A 22849-nucleotide genomic window follows, 5' to 3' on the forward strand; every position below is an offset into this window, starting at 1 on the left:
AAGTTTGATCTTGTTTTGATATATGATCATTTTTCAAAGCTTAGGTTTTCGGTTTTGGATAGTTTAGCTGTATGGATTTCGTGCAGTGATATTGAGTTAGGTACTAGTTGGATTCGAAGTTAAATCCAATTTCTAATTTAAAAACATATATTAAAATAATAATAATAATTATTATTATTATTATTATTATTATTAGGGTTGTTTCAGGGGACAGCATCTCAATTTCGGATCAAAGTTCAGATCATGTATATGATATCTCTTACTAGATTTGCCCCCCCAGAGCTCCAAAAGTAAAGGAATATGAATTATTTTATGCATAGTTCTAAGAAACCAACACACCTGATCAATGTAAATGTTTGCAATAGATGGTTCAGTGATGGCAAATAAGTACCTCACTATCCTATAAAGAACAGTTCTCTAACTAATCCTTAGAATGCATGTCATAGCTACTAGCAACAATCTCATGATTGTCTCAGAATGCACCTACCATGTTTCATTTAACTCTATGCTAGAACAAGCAAGCAGCTCACCTTAGTTTCCAATTCCTTTACCTCGTCTTCATCTCAGATGTCGCTAATGTTGCTCGCTATCATTATAGTCGTTGCGGCTATGTTCATCCTTTCGTTGAGATACTCTCGAAACAGCGAAGAGACTTTGCTCCACAACTTCCATAGGAGGGAACACAAGAGGATTGCCTTCGGCCTGGAGCTTGAAAAGGTTAGTTAGGGATCTCATGGGAGCCAGGAAGGATACTGATCTTGTTGTAGCTAATTATGTCAACCTCAACTAAAGAGACAAGAAGGCCTATAGAGTAAGGAAGGGACTGCAGCACTTACAGTAGTAGCATTGCAGAAATGCTGTATGTCATTATTCAGCTCACAGTTACATGCATATGTGCACTTCTTCTAAAGAAAACTGTTCTCTCTGATGAAGACTTTCAAGACTTCAAGACATAGCAGACATCAATTTAATACATAATGAGAGAAAGAATTAATGGGATCAAGAACGGAATGATGAACGAATCCCCTCAAACCTCAAGATTGTTATTGGAGAGATCAAGAATGGTGGTAAGAGCAGGATTGATGGGAGAGAGGATCGGATAAGGAGTCCAGATACATCCCACTGAAATCCAAGTGATCATCGTCTGCTGCAGGCCTACTCTTACTCTTTCGCACCCCCATTTCCCCTCTCCTCTGTATCAAACCATGAGAAGAAATGTTCCCAGAAAGCATGTCGTTGATGCCCAAGTAATTCATTCAAGAGTCATCACCTCTTCAAGAGCCTGTGGGAAGAGGAAGAGCTCAAGAACAGGCTGCAGTGGAGGAGAGACGGAACAGACGGGCATTATTCTATTCTATCCCTAGGTAGCATTCAAAGACGTTCCATAACTTTAAATCTTGAAAGAAAGAAAGAAAAAATTAATTGCGGCTTTTGCTGCTGTCAAAGATAAAGAGCGTTGCAGTTTGAAATTTGTGAATTGTCACAAGAAAGGGCATTCATAAAAAGTGGAATGGTGACACCAATATATACTATCTTGTTCATATACAAGAGATATGACATATAAAATATTTCAAGTAATTAACTCTTCTTTATACTGGCAGACAAGACGACCAACACTGAGAAATACAAGTCTGCTACACTTGACCAGAAAGTGGCAACATGATAGCGCGAAGGTTATATTAGAGCCAAACGTTTCGACGCCCAGCTTTGTCTGAATAAAAAAAGATCCTTTTTACTTGACGACACTAGTATCTCCGTTGGGAAGTATTAATGTTTTCATCGTATAGAAACATCTAATTACAATCCACACTCAATCTTACAGTATAAAAGAAATCCCCTTCGGATGAATGTCATATCAGACCATAAGACTGGGATCCGTATGATTGGAATCTCCTCCTCCATTCCTATTATGATTGGAATCTCCTCCTCCATTCCCATTATTATTGGAATCTCCTCCTCCATTCCCATTATGACCTGCGAGCGAGATAGCTAAAGTGTAAGTCGTACATACCACCCATGGAACGAATGCTACTTTCAGGTGCGTAAAGGCACTTGTATGCACTTGGGCTACTATAGCTTTCCGCTAGAGCACATGCAATCTTCCCATCTAAGATCTCACATCAAGGCATCAATTTCCTTGACAATTACACTCTTAATGAGTAAGAGATGGCTCCAAAGAGCATGTAGATATGATTGCGACATGAATATGCCCACACGCCACCCCAAGAAGATAGCATTAAAAACTTGATCTGAGTAAAAAAGAAATAAATTATGGGACCTTGTTTCTTTCCGCAGCAAAAACTTCTCTGAATTAATTCCTGTAATGGAGTATCTGGAACTGGGAGGAGCTTTCCAACAATGGCCAGCGGCCAGCTGCACAAGGATTTACTGTTTGATTAAAACACCAAAGAAAAAAGAAATACCCCGGAGCCTAATAAAGCATAATAGGATGCTCATTGGAGAGTCATTCTATACTCGTCCCTTGATCTCATTCTGCATCCTATCGCTTTAGAATTTTCTTGTAGAGAGTCTGAAGAACTGACTAATTATCACTGGGGAAAGTAACTGTAACTGTCCGAAAGACCAGTCTAACATTCCTAGATGGGTAAATATAAACCAACTGGTAATTGTTGGAGTAACTGAAGAAAGTGATGTTTACCTTACAAAACCAATAGCAATTGAAACTAACCACAGCTTCCAATTAAGTCTCACAGTAGATGCAAACTTCCCAAGAAACTCAATTATTAAAACCTAGAGTAAGGAAAAGCATAAAAAACAAGTCAAATAATTTCTTTTCAGTGTAAAAATGTTATGTATTAATGGTCTAAAATTTCATACCTGAAGTACAACAGTTATCGCTATTATGACCATGAAGAGGTGATTTCTTGTGATACCACTGAATATATTCAGTTCATCTGGTTTCCGGGAGTTGAACTCATTAAATACCTAAGAGAAAAAAGGAACATAATCAAGCTTTGCGACAGAACTTGAAATTAACCACACGATCAGAAATCTAAAGTCAAATGTCCTTTCTTTTAGATTTCAAAAAGAAAGATTTTCAGGGTACTTGTTCATCTAGTAGTTTAGAGTTCGACTATAGTAAGGTTCAGTAACTGCAAATCTGGATCCTAGAAAACCTTCTAGCAACTATTAGCAATAATTTGATATTAAATTTAATTTCTTCTGAAACCTTTCTATCCCGGGGAAATATTAGAGAAACTTACTTGACATAGGACAAATGTATTAAATATGAAGGTATTTTTCTCTTTATCTGCATGCTCAACACTATCATTATTCAAATGCAGAATGCTCCTGCCTTTGAAGTTCATTGTGAGAAGGACTGCAACTTGAAATAGAGCCTGCAGGTGCACCAAACAACCATAACAACTGCCAATAGCTCTAGTAGAAAACGAGGCCTGAAAGTGTCAACAGTAGGTATTAATGAAACCATTACATACCTGTATTATTAAGTTCCTCCACATGATATTAGTAACCAGAGGCTCTCTGCAAAAAAAGAAAATTTACTAACAAACATACAGTAATGAATTTGAACAGATAACAGAACACTGACTCATATACATATGTACAAAATTTAACAGAGGACAGATGTGTCAAATACCACAAGAAAATGAGTATATTCATAAACTACCTAAGACTGCATTCCTACAGGCAGCTTCAATAGAACTGATGATAACAAGATAGACAAATATTATGATACCATTTAGATCTTTCTGCATATAAGTTCACTAAATTCCTCCAAGCTTGGAATGTTCAACCTTGGTCTCCAGTCACACTGACAACTTCATAAAAATAGGCATCTGGCCTAACTCAACCAGTGGAAAACTAAAACTTATACTAACCACTGAAGAACTATGTTTGCTGTGCCAAATTACTGTGCTAAAGGAGGCACGGCACCTAGCATGGTGTTTGCCAATGGCATAGGCTCATGCCAAGGCATGCAGGTCGGCACAGCAACTTTATCGACTGATGACAAGTCGAATGATGTTTTGGAGCCTCCAATAAGCCAATAACCACTTAAGGGTTAGTGATTATGCTCTAAAGCATCCAATGAGCCAATAAGTCAATAACCCATTAAGGAAATAAGGGTTAGTGGTGATGCTCTAATAAACCAGTAACCTATTAAAGGTTAGTTTTTTATCTTGTTCTTTGTCACAGACTCTAAATTGAAAGCACAGACAACTATATTTAACAGAAATACAACCATAAAAGTACAAGGTTCAATGGTAACTCAAACAGATCATAGTTTAGAATTCCACAAATAGATGCAACACAACATATGATTGGCAAAAGTTCTCTTTCATCCCACATTAAAAAAAAAAATCAATTATGTAGGACAGATCTGAAGATAATAGTAGGAGAAAAGAGAGCCAGTGCAAAATTAATGAAGGGCACTAGTCTGGGCAGGCAGCAAGGGCTAGTCTTTATTCCAGAAACCTAAGCATAAATTGCACATTTACAACTAACAATTTGGTCCAAACTCATCAAGTACAAGGAAATAAATTCAGATAAGATAGCAGTTTAAACTCATGTAGGCGACAAGACAGGTCTGATCTCCACACCTTACTGGAACGGTATGTGTTGGATGAGTTGAGAGAATGAGGTATACTTGACAAGCCTTTATCACTAGTTTCCAAGGTTATCTTCATTTATTATAACAGCATCTAAAATCAAACACCAACAACCTACAAAACCCTAGGGTAATCGCTTACATTTCTGTAAAGAGTAAGCAGATTCATATTAGGAATCTTGAAAAAAACTGCTTGTTCTCTATATGATATACGGACAGAGTAGCTCCTCATTGATGTTAAATTTAAAAGCACAAAAGTATTGAGCTGATACAAGGAATGAATAGCTCCTCACAGATGTTAAAATTGAAGCAACAAAATTTGAGCTGAAAAAAGGAAAAGTTTAATGTAACTAAAACCTTGTACAGATGACATAACATATGACAATCTCTGAATGTGAACACTATAATTTGGCATTTTGGCAAGGTGACCCCCTTGCCTATAGGATTAATGTCGTGAAAATATTTAGATGCAGTAGAGGATCATTCAACTATTAGTTAAACAACTATGGTCTTTCCAAAGCAAAGAAGTTTATTAAAGGAATATAAAGCATATTTCCTGACAAAAGGCACCATTGGAAGAACATCAGATAGATATAAGGGAAAGAAAAGGTCTAACCTACGACCAACAGGTGGTCGCTTCATAAGGTGATCCGTTGGTGGTTCAGTTGCCAGTGCAAGAGCCCCGAGTGTATCCATAATGAGATTAACCCAAAGCAGCTGTTACGACAAGGAAAAGATAAGCCCATAAAAAATGTTAGACCAGCAACAAAGCTATGCAGCTTGGCTTTCATTTCTAATTTAATGAAACAAGTGGCAAAAAATCGACCCTGATTCTTTTGTGCACTTCTTATCTGCCAGACATACAACTTAACAAGATGCTTGTGTAAATCATTAACCAGCATGTTGATCAGAAAGAAAAAATGGGCAGCAGTTGAATATTATCCAACTGAGGATATCATGAGAGTTCTAGTGACCTAAATAGTATTTTCCGTTTGGCATTTCTTCTACTATGATAAAGACAGTAGATATGGAGATTCTTTGATGTCAAACCTGAACAGCATTTAAAGGAACATTTCCAGAAGAAACAGCAGCAACCACATTTATTATAAGAGCTGCAACATTGACAGTGAGCTGGAACTGGATAAATTTCTGAATATTTGCATAGACAGAACGCCCCCAGCGGACAACCTAATACACACATGAGAAGTTCTAATAGTTCTAGTAGGTTAAACCTTGGATATTATAGAATATGGCCAACAATCAAACCTTCACAACTGATGCAAAATTGTCATCAAGAATAATAATGTCTGAACTTTCTTTAGCTACTTCTGTCCCCTGAATGCCCATTGCAAGACCAATATCTGCCTGAAAACCAAAAATCAGGTGACTTAGTAACCCTGCAACATCTGTTGCACCAAATGCTTGAGTGAAGGTCTGTAGAATGAGCAACCATGTGTATATGCATGAACAGTTGGACACACATGGCTCAGTATATTTGTGCACAATTTATATTATACGCAGACCTCATGTAGTGCAGGTGCGTCATTTGTGCCATCCCCGGTAACAGCTACCACATGCCCTGTGTTTCTCAATGCTTTTACAAGCAGTAGCTTGTCATTTGGCGAAGACCTTCCCATCACCTGTAACAATATTTTCAGATTTATATAAATATATATATTGGTCACTACCCTAATTCTTTGTGAGGAAATAAGAATATAAGCAAGAACGACATTTATTTCTCCTTGAAAATAAATAAAAAGAGGAGCATGAGCCATAGTTCTCCCTGAAGCTCAGTTGCCTGAGTGGTGTAGATGAATGATATATTTGAAACTGGGAGCAACGAATTGTGATAGCAAGTGTTACAACATAATGTGATACTTTCATATCATTTTTAGTATTAATAAATTCGATGTAATAAAAGACTTGGAAGCAATATCCACAGCTTCCATAAATTAAAGAAAAAATAATGTAATAGTTTACGCTTATCGATGAAAATTTTTAGAAAGAAGACATTAGATAGATACTAGGTGCAAGCTAGGCAAAACATTACATACCAGCAAAAGCCATTCGCACAAAACTTTCTAGCAAACTGGAGAAATTCCTAGTGAGCAAGGTAGGTAATATGCACAGAATTGACATGATGAAATGAAAGTGGCCCTGAGCCTGACACATCTAAAAGGATATAGCATCATGTAAATAACTAAATATGGTATTATTCTAATAACATAAGGGTTGCAAATGCCAAGCCTTGGGAGTTTGCTGATAGATGAATGCCAAGTATCATAATAAAGGTTGCCACGGCCACAGGTAATTCTGGATTTATGACAGTGAAACTACCAACACGTACTTTACCAATAATATGATGTTCAATAAAGTGAAAGCAAATTTGAGAAATGCTTTGTATAAATGCTTGGATCCTTTTAACAAACTGATATATGACCTGAATGAGATTGATGTGAGCATACCGGCACATGGCACGAGGGGTGCCACACGGCACCCCTCATAGTAGCTTCGTCGCTCGCTATTGCCCTCGTCGTTAGGCTTACTGACACTAACCAAGCCGTCAACACTATCGCCGCCACCCAAGCTCGCACCCCATCGGGTGCCCTAGAACAAGGGAGGAAGAAAGGTCGAGAGAGCAGTGATGGAGAGTTGGCAAGCAACGAGTGGCGAGCGGTGAAGGGTGAAGGTGAGTGATGCGAACCGGGTCAGATCAAATTGCATTATATGGATATTGAGCTCAATGAATCGAGTCTAGTTATTTCATTTATTCTACTTATGTAGTTTAGTTAGAGTCTAGGTAGATTAGAGTTTATTTGATCACCTAAGTTAAGTTTAGTTAATTCTTGTGTAGTTTTAGAAAAATATTCTGCAGATATTCATCAGTCGACCGAATATTACGAAAACACTTTGAGAAGATTAGAATATCATATTGCTCACGGCTAAATATGAATTGAGACTCTATCTGTGACAGAACGAAGAAATATTCCGAGAAGGATAAGAAAGGGTGATTTAGCTAAGTTATATTTATCTCTAAGTCATATTTATCTTTAATATAAGTCCTTAAGGTAAATCATAGTTTGAGTCAATTTAGAACTAGCCTCTATAAATATATAGAATGCAGCCCTAATTGTTTATGCGTTAAATAAATGAGTTTAACTAAATATTTCTTATCGTCTTTATCCTATACCTTATCAACGTCTTTATCTTTCTAAGAGTAGATCATAGTTGTAAAAGTATCATGATCTTCCAAACCCTAGCCACCTTTCTCCACCAGCAGACATCCTACTTTACGGCCATCCATCACCGCCCTTGGTTGTCCGCCATCCTCTGATGACCACCACAATGTCGATCAATTACTATTGTACCCTACTTCGACCTCGCTTCACTATTGTAACCATAATTTTTCATCCAAATCTCATATTGACTTCATTCCAAAGCCATTAGATTCGAAACTTCCAAGATTACTACCCCTCAAAATCTCAAGATCATCCTACATATGGATTGTTCTAGATCTGGTTCATAACAGTAAGCAATCTCTTACCTTTTTCTCTCCCTCTCTTACGGCATGGTCGGCAAGTGCCGCGACACATGCCTTGTCGTGCCGTGCCGGTTGGTGGTCGGCACAACCATCGTTGAACTGTAGTACATCAATTAGGCACAAATTTCAAGCATGACATCATCAAGAACTCGATATACACAAATGAAAAAGGCATTAAACTTTTCTAAAGAAAAAGACAGATGAAGATTTATGCTTGCAAATATTAGCAGATATTTTATGATAGAAGGAAAGAAAATGTAACCAAGAATTTTTTAATAGATATAGTTGGTGCTGATAGTATGATAAAAGACACAAGAAGAGATCAAAAGTATTCTTACAGAAATTTTCTGAGCAGCCTTTTCCCTTTCTGCATCAGAATATGCTCGAAATACTCTTCCTTCTATCACTGTTGGTTCTGATACATTGCGATCGGTAAGTATCCCACACTCAAAAGCTATGGCCTTGGCTGTGTGAAGATTATCCCCAGTGACCATACGTACCTACTTGCTCAAAAACAACAAAATGAAGTTTAAAAAAAGGTCATAGTATGTTCAGGAAGCACATTGATCCAGGTTGACAAGGTTTCTTAATAATGATTATTGTCTTAAACAGATTACCTTCACTACGAACTTCCATAGCAAATCAAATGAAAAATCTATGCTTCTCTATGGTTTTCAAAGGCAGAATGACTATCATCCATGATATGGCACTTTCACGTACGAAATTGAGATTACATTTAATTTAAGTGGGGTGTGGTAGAACATCTTACCATCCCATTGACATACTAATAGCACTTAAAAAGATTATACAATTCAATAAGCTACTAGAAGTACCTTGACGCCTGCTTCTTGGCATAGCCGAACGGCATCTCGGACCCCAGGTCGGCAAGGATCCTATAAGTCAATATATGTGTGAGCAAAGAAATGATAATTGGTTGCCAACATTCTCTTTTAGGTGACCATCATGGTCAAAAGAAGAATTGAGCGTAACCGTTACATCATGACTATTATCCAATTTCTATATAAAATAAAAACAAAGAAATGGGATGAGAGATAATGACTTTAGCATGATTAATTCACAATTATTGCATTAAACAGGTGACAATGAGAGATAATGACTTTAGCAAATATGGTCAATGTCAACCTAAGAGTAGGACGTGCTTGATTAATCAGATTATGTTATATGAATATGAATTATATGTTCAGGATAAGCAGCAAAAGTACATGTCAAACTAAATAATCTAAGAATTGGGAACCAATTGAGGTTATCCACTTATTCCTTTGATAACTTACCAATTCAAGCCACACGAGCTAATGATACACCAACGAGATATGAATTTTACATGATTAAATATTTCTGGCCTTGATTATCAACTTATCCAGCTTTCTTCCTCTTCTTGTAGTAGTGTAGTAGACTCCAGAAAGTTTATCATAACATTATTAATTCCCTCATATCACAAAGTTGCACCACTAATTTATTTTATTTTCTTAATGGAAACTAAATGAAGTGCATAATATTTATAAATGGGAAAAAATGTAAAGGAAGAATCAAGTATTGTCTTATGGAAGTTGGAGAAAAGTAACTTCATAACCGTCTAAGCCACCTAGAATATGCATTCTCGAATACACACCTTTATCCCCACAATAGCTAGCAGAATCAAGTTATCTTCAGGCAGCGACCAGTTAACTCTTTCTTCCTCATTTGGAACATTTTCCAATTCCAAAGGTCTATAAGCAAAAGCAACACAGCGAAGGCTGTCCTCAGCCATATCTTCAATATACTTCCTGAATGCATTAAGCTGCAATGGCATGATGGATCAGGAAAGTTCTAGAAACAAGTAAACTACTAAGATCTCAAGAGCCTGCCTTGTCAGAAGTCATTTCGTGCTTCGAGCCATCTGTGTCAAACCAACTCGTACATGATGCTACGATTAGTTCAGCAGCTCCCTTCCAATGCACATGAACTTCAGAACCTCCCTACAAATTATAAGCATAAAAGGACCAAATGACCAACAAGAACAAAGAAAATAACAGTCATTGCATCAATATCAGTATGAAGAGACACGACGCAAGCACATGAACAATCAAGATACTAGGCTGGCACATGGCTGAAGTGCCAATTGCACCCCCAAAAAGGCCTTGCATAGGGATTTCATGGTCACATGGGGAAGCCAAAGAAGGAAAAAGGGTCATTGCTAGGGGTTTTTGTGTTCCATTGATCGGATGGAGAAGATGAGTGTGGAATATTAAATCACTTAAAACTTAGATTTGGGTTGTAGAGGATCCTTTAAGATAAGTTAGAATCCAGTATCACTTAAAGGATCCAAATCACTTAAAATAGGATCCTTTATGATCAGTCAAAATTCTTTATTACTTATAATAGGATCTGCATCTGCTATTACTTATAATAGGGTCTGCATAATGTAACCAATCAATTTCCTCCTTTCTCACCGGTCCACTCTTTTTTTGTAACCCAAGCCTAAAGTCGGCAACCATGGATGATTTTAGATCAAGTCACCCCCTCCCTCCCTCCCCCGATGCCGACGACACACAGAACGGCAGTCCTTTGTGTGTGCTACTTATCGTGAATAAATATTGAATGAGACTTGTGGTGTCTTAAACAAGAATAAACTATCTAGGAGCTGACTATACATCAAGAACCTATTTTATGACTTCTAAGGAAAATGGTTTCAACATAGCAACATAAGTAAGATTGCTAGAGAACAGGACTGCATAGCAAAGTGGATGCACTGTATTTTGATCAACTTTCTCCAACTCAGACAACAGTGACTATACATAATATGTTATTCATTATTGTTAACAATTTAACATAATGGATAGTTTCTGGATGGCTTCTGCATAAGTGGTTCTGAATAAGCTTAGACTAGCCAAAATTGCCTTGGAGAAAAGGAAAGGCAAGTTTGTATTCCAGATGGAGGGTTTTTTTGCAACTTAATTGCAGTCTTCTTTTTAATTGGCAAGTTAGGGTTTTTGATAAGTGATGCATACATTTTTTACACTGGATACACCTCTCTATATTAGAGTGCACATAATTTACATATAAGATGCACACAATCCAATTGAAAAATGGAATGCAATTAAGTTGCAAGAAGCCCGGACAGAGGATCAAAACTGTACAATGAATTATTTCTTCTTATGTGGCTTCAGTGCTTAAACCTAACACAGTGACTTGATAAAAAATATAGAGCATATATCAAAAGCTAAAGAAACATCTCAAGCTGCATATATATATATATATATATATCAAACGGGTCATAAAAAAAAAATATAGGATAGCATACTATCTTCTTATCAATAACTTAAGAATTGTGCTTACCACATAAACTGCAACACCGCCACGTTTTTTCTCTGAGTTGAAAGGGAAGACATGAATAATTGATGATCTTGATCGGATTTCATTAAACTTCATTTGCAGCTGTAAATGATTGGCAGACATGACGAGCAACACAAACAAGTACAAGGGAAAAAGGAAAAGGGAAAAAGAAAGTACCTTCAACCCCCAAGAAAGGATGGTCTTTTCAGTGGGTGAGCCAGTAACCTCAGCAATTCCACCATCCTGCCAAGGTAAGATGTTTCAAGTTATCATGCTTCACAGAATATGGAATAAAAATACAAGGAGTAAAAAAAATCTACGATTAAGATAAGTGAAATATTATGCATTCATCTATCCAATCAAAACCAAGGAACATAAGCTCTAGATGCAAGACAAATAAAGAAATTACAAAACCTCCAGCAGAGTAATGGAAGAGAAAACTCTCGAGAAGAATAAAGGAGAAACCTTGACCACATCCAACAGCAAGCAGAATGGGCATACTCTAGAGAACACATGGCAGAATCAAAATTTGAAAATGGATATTTTATAAGTAAAAACAGAATACTCATCTAAGAGAGTATAAAACGGATATTTTATAGGTAAAAACAGAATACTCATCTAAGAGAGTATAAAATAGGTGTCGTGCTGCCACATTGTCACCAACCAAACTGCCAGACTTAGAATCACATTGATATGTTTAATATGGGGAGATCAAGATAAGAATATACTGGAAAACATAAAAATTAAAAAAAGGTAAATTATGTTCAATTTGTAGTATTATAAGATGGGCAAAATAAATACGCTCCCTTGATGCTTGAATAGTCCATCACAATCAGATATCTGGAAAATAATGTAACATACAAAAGTTCCCAAATTTTGTAAGATAATATGACTAAGCTTCAAATTTCCATGGCTACAATTGATATTTGGTATTTTAGAAATTATTACTTTTCATGATTCTTGTCTTCTTGGCTAACAAATATTTAAGTTCAAGAAAGACCAGATAATGTTTTATTTAGCCCATTTACAGCAAGAGTAGATTTTCTATTTTATAGCATTTTAAGCAAATTCTTCTACAACAAAGAAAACCTGATAAAGGTAGGAGCAGGTAATAAATAGGGCATTGCAAAACTGAAATGTGAAAACTAATAAAGTACTCATATCACAGACATGGCAAGTTTAGGAACTAAGAAAAAGGAAAAAGTGAAAGCTGACCTCTGGCTCAAACACACTGCCAGATGTATTTTGAGCAATTCCTTCAAGTAGAAGAGAGGAAATGGTAGGAGACAACAACTTAACGTTATCTGGTGGATCTATCTTTTCCCCACCAGCATAGGCTGCCACAATGGTCATCTTAAACATCGATGTGGAACACAGAAATGTCAGAGTATAATTATTATACATATGAAGAAAGAAAGCTGAATAAGAGAAAGATTTTGCCTTCTGACACCATAGATTTTTACATCGGATGCCAATCATCCATGCTCCCATTTATGAAGAAACTACTGATAAGTAATTCACAGACAAACACGAACAGTGAATTTGGAGTAAGATAAAAGCTTACCTGATTTAGCGTCAAAGTACCAGTTTTATCACTGCAAATAGTTGTAGCCGACCCCATAGTTTCACATGCTGAAAGCCTCCTCACCTGAAAGAGAAACAATTAGTGACTAGAAATATCAAGTAATATCTAATTATGTGGTTTAGTAAGAAACGTGCCAGAGCCTTGTCTGCCATCATTTTACGCATCGAGTAAGCCAGGCTGACAGAATCAGAAATAAATGGTAAATATTCAAGGGAAAAAAAAGAGGAAAGTTCAAATATTTCAAACAAATGAAACTGTGTGCACTTACGTCAAAGTGACAGCCAATGGTAGCCCTTCGGGCACTGCTACAACCACGATAGTTACCTGGTTATTTTTTCTTAATGTAAGATATACACCGAGGAGGTTAATCATCAGTTTATAAATGCAAAATTACGAATACATACAGCAACAGTCAAGATTTTAATTGCTCCATTTACTGTAGCCTTTACACTTGTTTGTCCTTTTATGTACTGAATAGATCCATCAGGATTCTTGGTATATCCAGTAAAATATCTAATAAGAAAGAAAAAATTTCATAAGCAGTCAAACCTGAAAACCAGCGTCGAATACACAAGCATATCATGACTTCATGGTTACCTAGCCAAAAGGACTACAAGAACAGCACCAGCAACAGCAAGCCCTACTATACCAATAAAAGTAGCAACACCATTCAAGCGTACCTTTGCCAAAACAAATCACCCATTAAGTAACAAGAGAATAATATTTAACACAAATAAAATCACTACAGCAAACCTGCAAAGGGGTCTCTTCACCAGTGTCGTCTGATATACTGGCCATCAGTAAGCCCCATTCAGTATTAATTCCAACAGCAGTTACCTGAACATAAATAAAAAGTTTGCATCGAGGGGTCAATATAATATAACAGAGCCCCAGTAAGTTCAACAGTTTGAGTATCAGCCAAACATTCTAATAAATATTTACATTACATACTTATAAGTATACAAGTACGCATTGTACATCTACAAGAAATGAGAAGTTAATTTAAATTTATATATCAAATCAATAGCATTTGAGCCAAATTTTACTTCTTATTTGTACTTTATCTCAATTTTATATCATATCAAAGATAATTATTACACCACTATTCTAGATTGCAAGTAAACATTAAAATACATTGGTTTAGATTGGAGGTATAATTTTAGGAGTAATAACTCAGAATAGCTATTCTAGATTCTCCTTTAATCTGAAACAAATGAGGCTTTAGAGAAGGGTGCTTAATATTTTACATTCGAACAATATGCAAACCAACGAGTAACTAGTCCACAAATTTAATATGGTAAAGAGTGTAAAAGACCAACTGATTGGAGAAACTCACCAACATATTGCCATAACCATCAGCAACCTTGCACCCAGACATCAAAAATGGTGCTTTCTGATCCTTGTGGACCTGAAATAAAGCATCATATGTGATTATCTGTGTAACTCACATGAGTTTCTGAAATAATAGTACAAGAACTCACAATTTTGCTCTCCCCCGTCATACTAGATTCATCAATGGCAAGAGAATGCCCGCTAATTAAGATACCATCAGCAGGGACCTAGAAGAAAGTTTACAGATGGCCTATTCAGTATGAAAACAAGCATAGACCAAACCACACAATTAACAATTCTATCCTCCTACCTGATCACCAATTTTGAGAGGAACAACATCGCCAACAACAAGATCAAATATTGAAACCTCGATTCTTCTGCCACCTCTGATAACCTGAACATCAAAAGCATTAACATAGAGAACTCAAGAAATGCCGATTAGGGACATGTATGCCATTAAGATGGAACAGACCTCCATATGAATATTTTGCTTTTCCTCATTCAGGTGTTGGAACTGAAGTGACTGCTTATAATCACTAACAGCTAGCAAAGAAACGAGAAACAGATATACAGAAGTGAGTACATAATCACTCCAACATGACAAACAGAAAGGAATCCCTTGTACAGTAAAACTCTCTTTTTTTAAAGAAAAGGATAGCTAAACCTTAATCAAGTATACATTTCCACCTCAATAAAAGAAAGCTTCATTTCATTATGTCCATTTCAAATTCACCTCTTATAGTCTCTTCCAAAAAAAATTTTAATAGAACCAAACAGGTATTACTGAAAGGCGTAAAAAATGCTAGTGTCTATTATTTTCAAATAAGTTGGAGTCAATTAACAAAGAGACCTTTTCACCATGTACCACAAGACTAACCGATGGAGAAAATTGCAGAGTATAAAAACGAATCTACCAGCCACCCAAAACTGTGGAATCTATGGTGTGTTACGTGGTGAAAAAAAATAAGCAGACAAATAAGGCGAAATCATACAGGGATTGGGTCTCACTCCCAGCATGCATGGACAATTTACAATAACAAGAACCTTCCAACACCATGGGGTGACATAGAAAGGTGTACCATTCTTACAACACTTGCCACTCCAAAAAGAGTGTTTTACAGATTTCATTGGATAACATTGCGTCAGGTGATCGTTAGTTATATTTAGTGCAAGTTTTTTTTATATAAAACTTACGATGGCTCAACCAGCCAGCTGGCCCAAAGCCCACCGAAACCAGATTAGGGTTTTCTGAGCCAAAAACCAACTTGAACCCAAACAAGACCCACTTTGATCCCAACCCAGGTTTCATTTGGTCGAGATTGGGTTTACTCTTCTTGGTCCAGCTAGAGACCCATAGCCCAACCCGAGACCTATAACCCGACTTGCAAGCCCAAAAACCAGTCTGACTCCTCCCTCCCCCACTCTTCATTTTCCTCCTCCATCTCTAATCTCCCCGTCCTCCCTTCCTCCCATCTCTGGACTCCTCCCATCTTCAGTTTCCCCGCATTTTCGTCACCTCTTCTCTTTCAACCTCCACTCTCAATCACCGCTCTCTTTCTCCAATTTCCTTCTCCCCTTACGAGCTCATCTCACTCGTCCTCCCTTCCTCCTTCCCCCGTATCATGTCTTCTCCATCCTCTCTAGTTTTTTGTCTCCTCCTCACATCCATCCAACAACTGTTGTTGCAAACCATAAAACCTAAACACCTTAAACATCCTACCGGATTGAGTCGACCCAACTAAGAACCAGACCTGGCCTAGGCCCTCACGTCAAGCTCAACTGCTCGAGTTTCCCAATCCAAGGCCCGACCTGAAAGGTCTTCAGGTTTGGCGTGGATCAAGTATAGGCCTTAAGTCGGCTCAATTTTTTCAGCCCAAATTAGCCCAAGAGCACCCCTAGATAAACTTAATCTATGGTTAGTTTGTCAGACAATAGTGTTTAAGCCTTTAAGAGAAAAACAGAAAAAACAAAGGACTCAAATTGTAAAAATATAGTGTGAATCGCAATTTCACTAAAAGATAAGGTATAAAAGGAAATTTTCCCTCAATAAAAAATTAGATGTAGCTCCTTATGATGATACCTTGTAAAGACTTAATGTTATCTTGAGTTGCTTTACAATTTACCTTAATTCCACACATCAGCATCAACCTCAATATACACAAGGCATTATTTCACCACTGTTGAATAACTAGGGAACCCAAAAGCTTAAGTTGTTAAGACAAGATACTCTTATTTGTTTCCATACATTTCTTTCAGTTTAGGATATTTATGCCCTTTCATCTATTACATTAATAATATTTTAACTTATAGTTGTCATTATATATTGTCGTGTTGGTTGGCACAGATCATTACGTATTATGCCAATGAATTATCGACACAAATACGGGAAAGAGTATCTCGATATTCCTTCATAGTCACTCATCCATGTGTCACTAAAATTGAACATATCTTACCTTAAAGGATCCTCATTTGAGGTACCTTTCATCCTTTAATATCTCTTAACATTTTAGTACTTAATCAATATAAACTTTGGGTTTCCCCAAGTTCTTTGTCCCAACAAAAGAGGAACCTAGAAAAAATAGAGAAAATCATGACACTATAACCTAATTACATATGTTGCACTAATATATAGTGTTGCAGGACTTTAATTTAGCACCTAAAACATATTTTAACTTTTAAGGCCCTAGACATGTTCAGAGATTATCTTTTTGACATGTAATGACTATTCAATGTGCCAATGACACACCAGCTCAACTCGGCACCACACATACCAATGATACATGTCATGTTAAGAAAAGGTCACACGCCTCGTGCCACCGGCACGACATTATTTATTTTTCAAAAAAATAATCTGAAGGGCATCCATCCAAAAACCATTGGTTTTTGAGAGATATACATGCAAGTATGAAAGTTAGGAAGGCATACACAGAAATAAGATACTTTGGAGGTGTATGCATGTAAGAAACCATTCCTTAAAACAAAACTTCACATATTTGAGCTGTGTTGCCACCCAATAATAGACAGGCTAAGATAATAACAATTACTAATGATAGTTGTTAATCTTTGCAAAGGAATGAATCAAGTAATAGTGTTCACTTGTAATAGTCACAATAAGGAATTTCATACCTGTAACAACTATGACAAGACAAACAGCAAACCCAATGCTTCCCCCATCATACCATCCTTCTTTAATACCCTACATGAAATAGATAGAAAGAGTAATTGACAATAAATCTTTATGGATGCTATTTACAAAGTAAGCACCTTCCACTCATAAGTAGCAATATATAGCATATCTGATGGACTATCTAAAAGATGTGGGATGTCATCAGTGCAAGTATGTACAACGAAGTACAAAGCACACCTCAAGCCTCAAAAGCTTGCTAAATCTTGAAACATATGACAAAAAATATGGCATCCGCATTACTTCTAAAGTTACTAGACTTCAATTTGGCTAAGTATGCAATATCACATTCTAGTAAGGTACTTGTTGAGATATTAAAATGAGCTTCATATATGGTATATAAGTACATATATGGATGGCTATACTTCCTCATACGAATGTATATCATAAATGACAGGTATATGAAACGCATTCTCAATTTTAAAAAGGTTCAATGAAGAAATGCCATAAAAGGCAATTAAAGAAGTTGACAAACCAAGCTTTTAAATCCATATTTGATACATATTGGTCATGTTAAAAGCAAGATGTCATAATCATATTCACACCAGCTGAGCGCAAATAGTGCTAAAAATTCCTCATCAAAAAGGAAATACGTTCACTTTGATTTTACATTTTACAAGATAAAAAACTATAAGAAGAGGAAGAAATACTTGCATAAAGGGCAATAGAGTTGCAAAAGACAATGTAATAAAGAAGACGGCAAAGATAAGTTTACCTCTGTCTTTATGCCTAATATTAGTGATACAACTGCCGCTACCATAAGGATGATGAGTGTTAGATCTTGACAAGCTTCCCATAGGAAAACCTGTTGAGTAAAGCGAAAAGGCATTAAATGGTAGAATATGCTTACTGAGAAACAATAGGCAAAACTTCTAGATGATAAATAATCCATAGTCCAGAAGGAGATTAGAAAGTAGAACTCTAATGGCCCATCGCACAGCTCAATAGACACAATGAAATAACCAAAAAATATCCGGATTTACCTCCTGAAATAATTCAAGTTTCTAGAGAATAGAAGACAAGTAAGCAATAAAACAGTCCGAAAATAATATCATGTGCAAAAATGACACTCAAATGTTGCAATAAAAAAAAAAGACAGAGAACCTCAAATAGACTAGCTATCAAGTAAGTCAACAACGTATTATAATATAAAAGACTAGAGAAATAGCTAAGTTGGGCTTAGAATGCCATGGGCCATGCGCTCAAAATGGAAAAATATAGAAAAGAGGGTTTAAATCCTCCAAGCTGCCACCTTTGCCATCACCATGATGTTTAGAATAACATTAATTGCCATATATACAGTAAAGAGGTCAAACATACCAAAAAGCTTCTTCCTTTCTTACGAGGATATGTGTTAGTCCCAAATACATTCCGTCTACACAGTAAATCTGCATCACTTCCGCTTATTCCCTTATCTATATTGGTTTTTAGCTTATCTGCTAGGCCTTTAACCTGCATAAGATAAAGTGTACAATTAACTAATAGGCAAGGTAAAATTGGATCAGAATGACATAATACTAAATGGTACTTGCCCCACTAAGTTCTTGTAGAGCAGAATAATCATGATCCCTGGTCATTGAAGTAAGCTGTGCCTCTCCAATTCCAAAACCACAAGGAAGAACTACTGCACAAAACAAAATAAATAAACAGCAAAGACATCAGAAGAGGATAGTATAATAAAGCAGATCAGATGCAAGAATCTATAAGGCCCCATTCACTTGTAGAATAAGTTCAACACTAGTAGTTTAAGTAGGCTGATTTTTAATACCAGTACAAGAGAGTTTATTCTAGTACCTGGAATTCCAACATCCGGGGGATGTCTTTCACCTGCCTCTTTGAAAAGAAATGCCGCCTAAGAAAAACAAATTGTTACAGATAAATAGAAAATCTAAATAATCCGAAACATTTGAGCCCATGCTAGAATATGTACCCGTATGACTTGAGCATGTGCCCGAATTTTCCTCCTAATTTGCTCCTTCTCTTCTTCCTTTTTCAAGTCCAATGTATATCTAAATCGGCGAGAAGCATTTAGTACAAGTGCCGCTTGCTACCAAAGAAAGGAACAACCTCATAAGAATAACAAAATTACCTAGAAAAATAATTGTTTAACTTTAAATAGTTGAGAAGCTCAAAAGATGAGAACAATTGATCAAAGCATATGTATTCAAACTTAATAATATCAAGTAAACGTGGCTGAGCAGAGACTGCATATCTGTAGTGTTGTTCTTGTAGTCCATCTTGCCTTCACGGTACTCAGACAAAAGCAGCATGCCGGATCAGATTAATCATCCTCATTTTAACTTCTAAGTTTGAGTATGTATCTTGTGCTTTTAAATAAGATTTACAAAATATGTGTTCTTTTAAGTTATGATAATATGGACATTTAGTATTTTACAAATACTACCACAATTGTAACTTTTACAATTTCAAAACTCACCTTCCCTAAAAAGTTGAGATGTCTAATCCAATATATCTATTGCTCACAAAAGCCAGAGACTGAAGAATGTTCTTGTCAAAAGCTCAAAACCGAACTGAAATGCTTGTAACATTTGAACAGCATAGAGCAGTCCATATAAAAATATTGGGAACTATTTATATCGAGCTTTTAACTCAAATGCCAACCCTTGCTTACCATGGTTAGCTCAGATTATATAGCTACATATCATAGCTACCTCAATGAAGTGCTAGCGCAGCTGATTTATAGTAACAGTTTTTTTTTATATTGGCTGTTTGCATCCTTCTGGCAGGAAATAGCATTGGAAAATTTTGGAACTGAACCCAGCTCTAATGCTTCAATTAGAGGGAAATGAGGTCGAGCAGGCATTTGTCAGGTCAGCTTCTACAAGTTTGGTGCCAAGTGGAGCCTACCACAGCTCATATTAGCTTGGCTCATTTATACACCTACTTATTTCCTTCCAGAGATCACAATATATCAGAGCAACTGATAACTGTCGCCAACCTCTCTACAGGTGAGGTGAGTGGCTTCCCCACTTCCTTTATCAGTTTGTCCGCCCAGTCGATCCATGCTTTTACAACCTTCTCTAGAATCAAGAATCTATCTTTACCTGACCAAAGCAAGCCACCTACCATCAGCAACGTTCGCAAATGGAGGAGTTTCATTATGCATGGTCACTATTTAGAGCCCAACTTCTCTCCCATCAGTGGCTATCTTTACATTTGTGTTTTCTCAACAAAAGCTCTCTAATAGGGGATTTTTTTTCCCCCCGTGCCTTACATCTTAGATTATGGGGAACAAATGTTTGGAAAAGAGCCCTTCAACAGTTAATACCCCCCAACATCCTTGAATCTAACTAAATGAATTACCCCTTGTCTGCATTTCAATACAAATCCTTACAGCCTACAGTTGAAACGAAAGTTCCAGTGCCAATCATTCTTTCAATACTTTCTGTTTCTCTGTTAAGCTCATGAAGCATATACGTTTTTCCCCAAATCCAACTCATATATCAAACACATTACCAACAAAACAACCAAAAGAAAAAGGAAACAAATCGAGAACTCACCCTCCACCGCCTCAGCCGCTCCAACGGCGCTCCCTTGGGTGGTATAACGAACGGACCGCCTGAAACCTGGATCTCCCTCGCGCCGCCGGCGTTGCAGTCGTCATCGTCGACCTCGCCCTGCCACCCCGAGTCTGCCGCCCCCGACGACGTCCTCTGCTCCATCCGGTCACAGGAGAGATGACACGCCGCTGCCGATCCAATCCGCACCGCCCGCTGCGCATCACACGGTTTTTGGTCCACTCCGTTCCAAGAATAAACCAAACCGACAACAACAAAAAAGAAAACAAAAAAACAAAAAACCAACGAACCGAGGGTTGCTTTCGGCAAAATTAAAAATAATACCAGAGAAATTTCTCGCTTGCTTCGTCTTCTTCCTCCTCTTCCTCTTCCTCCTCCTCTCACCGCTTTCGCTTTCGCCTCTCTCGCTCTGTTCTTAGAATAGAAGAGAACGAACCTTCCAAGCAGCTTCGCACCCTCTTAATATTCCTACGAAAAGAGAAATTCCAAAAAACGGCAAAGCTTGGAGAGAGTCTCAATCGATGAATCTCGGCCGTTGGTTCCTTAACAGGTGTCCGACTGGAAAGGAGTAGGGTTCCAAAGCCATGGTGACTCACATGAACAACATTATATCTGTTTTCAATGTTTATTTATACCTTCAACCAAACATAATAATAATAATAATAATACGATATTTTCACTTAAACCCCTACGTTATTATATTTCCCCATACAACCCTCTGAGGTTGTGTTTACAAAATAAACCCCTAAACTATCGAAGCATAATAACGACGTGCTTTCGTATAATACTTGGCATGTTAACACGTCGGCGAAAAATAATAAACAAGTGGTTTATATGTATAAGTATATTCCTCATGGGGAAAATTTACGAAAAACTCCCTGAATATAATTCGTGTCACTTTACTCTCCTTAGATTGAATTTGAACATAAAATAATATTACTCATATTTCAAATATACCTTTATTTAATTATCCATAAATTTGTCTTTTAATGAAATATTTATAAATTAAATTTTGTAATAAAGTGAAGCAACCTGACAAGAATCCTACTTGTAGAGTTGACTGGTAGTTGCTGAGAAGCATAGCCGAAATCTAATTCTCTTTAATAAGAGATTAGAAAAATACTAGTGGGTAGAATAAGAATTATATGTACAGGCAGACATAAGCTAAGCTAGGTATATATATATAATAATATATGTGGAAGACCACATAATTAATTAATTAATTAATTAATTAGAATGTGGAAGGATGTCTGTTATTACTATCGCTAATTAAAAAATTAAGATACCCATTTGTAAATAAAGATAATTCTTCTATCTAGATTAGCATCGGTCGGAAATAAATTTAGACAATAATTTAGGGGATTTATATTTAGAAGCCGTATATGAAGGCATAATATATAGTACGTATATAATTTCAAGTACGTACGATGTAACAATAGTAATTACGACAAGTAGAGCGAATAGTATGCGAGAATGCCTCACCGGACGGTGACCGGAACCTGGCGGAAGGAGGAGAAAAGGATGGACGCCGTACGTTCCTTGGCCGTGGGTGGAGAACGCTTGAACCCCTTCTCCGGCGGCGGTGAGCGGATCTCAGCTTCAAACTCCTCTCATGGCTTTATAGCTCTCTCTCTCTCTCTCTATATATATATATATATATATATATATATATATATTATTTTTTTTAGGTTTATTTTTTTTCAAAAGAATAATAAAAAATAAGGGTATAAAGTGGTTAATGCTTGGT

General features: G+C 36.8%; 2 protein-coding genes and 1 long non-coding RNA gene across 9 annotated transcripts in view; 1 reads left to right on the forward strand and 2 right to left on the reverse strand.

Moving 5' to 3' along the window:
* The window catches only part of LOC140793388 (probable WRKY transcription factor 17), a 37103-nt gene that overhangs the window by 9142 nt on the left and 5112 nt on the right, over positions 1-22849 (forward strand). The window contains exon 4 of one of the 6 annotated variants that reach the window (XR_012109948.1): positions 18572-18735. The exons of 1 other annotated variant lie outside the window; for it this stretch is intronic. The gene's annotated coding sequence lies outside the window, so the exon portion shown is untranslated. Of the gene's footprint in view, positions 1-18571; positions 18736-21335; positions 21398-22849 lie in introns of all 6 variants that reach the window. 4 more of the 6 variants (XR_012109951.1, XR_012109953.1, XR_012109952.1 and 1 more) reach the window with 4 other exon arrangements.
* LOC140794335 (uncharacterized) lies at positions 341-868 on the reverse strand. Its single transcript, XR_012110120.1, has 2 exons — positions 837-868; positions 341-702 (listed from the first exon to the last, which is right to left on the reverse strand). It is a non-coding gene; the product is annotated as an uncharacterized lncRNA (long non-coding RNA).
* LOC140793386 (calcium-transporting ATPase 5, plasma membrane-type-like) lies at positions 1478-22744 on the reverse strand. 2 transcript variants are annotated; one of them, XM_073144841.1, is made up of 36 exons: positions 22585-22744; positions 21427-21660; positions 21085-21297; positions 19494-19610; positions 19358-19415; positions 19096-19187; positions 18884-19015; positions 18279-18368; positions 17506-17575; positions 14852-14922; positions 14690-14773; positions 14529-14606; positions 14384-14455; positions 13801-13884; positions 13645-13727; positions 13452-13560; positions 13316-13371; positions 13182-13224; positions 13027-13110; positions 12678-12815; positions 11640-11705; positions 11466-11564; positions 9995-10105; positions 9760-9927; positions 8963-9022; positions 8468-8629; positions 6112-6228; positions 5855-5953; positions 5639-5776; positions 5205-5305; positions 3459-3504; positions 3225-3359; positions 2839-2946; positions 2660-2751; positions 2279-2373; positions 1478-1974 (listed from the first exon to the last, which is right to left on the reverse strand). In XM_073144841.1, the coding sequence occupies exons 3-36, from the start codon at positions 21244-21246 to the stop codon at positions 1856-1858; spliced, it is 3339 nt and encodes a 1112-aa protein (XP_073000942.1). In that variant the 5' UTR covers positions 21247-21297; positions 21427-21660; positions 22585-22744; the 3' UTR covers positions 1478-1855. The 2 variants fall into 2 exon arrangements, with proteins under 2 accessions (XP_073000942.1, XP_073000941.1); XM_073144840.1 differs by having other exon boundaries at positions 21427-21570; positions 22585-22737.

This window comes from Typha latifolia, chromosome 8 (genome assembly GCF_019914945.1).
Source record: "Typha latifolia isolate L0001 chromosome 8, TyphaL0001v2, whole genome shotgun sequence".
Taxonomy (NCBI): Eukaryota; Viridiplantae; Streptophyta; class Magnoliopsida; order Poales; family Typhaceae; genus Typha; species Typha latifolia.

Bases quoted from the DNA above. Each gene is read 5' to 3' on its own strand.
- LOC140793386 (XM_073144841.1), bottom strand. From the start codon at position 21,246: ATGGAGCAGAGGACGTCGTCGGGGGCGGCAGACTCGGGGTGGCAGGGC. The intron at 19,016-19,095 runs GCAAGTACCATT...TATCTTATGCAG, and splicing joins CTCTACAAGAACTTAGTGGG to GTTAAAGGCCTAGCAGATAA. The intron at 13,885-14,383 runs GTGAGTTTCTCC...ATTTATGTTCAG, and splicing joins ATGGTTATGGCAATATGTTG to GTAACTGCTGTTGGAATTAA.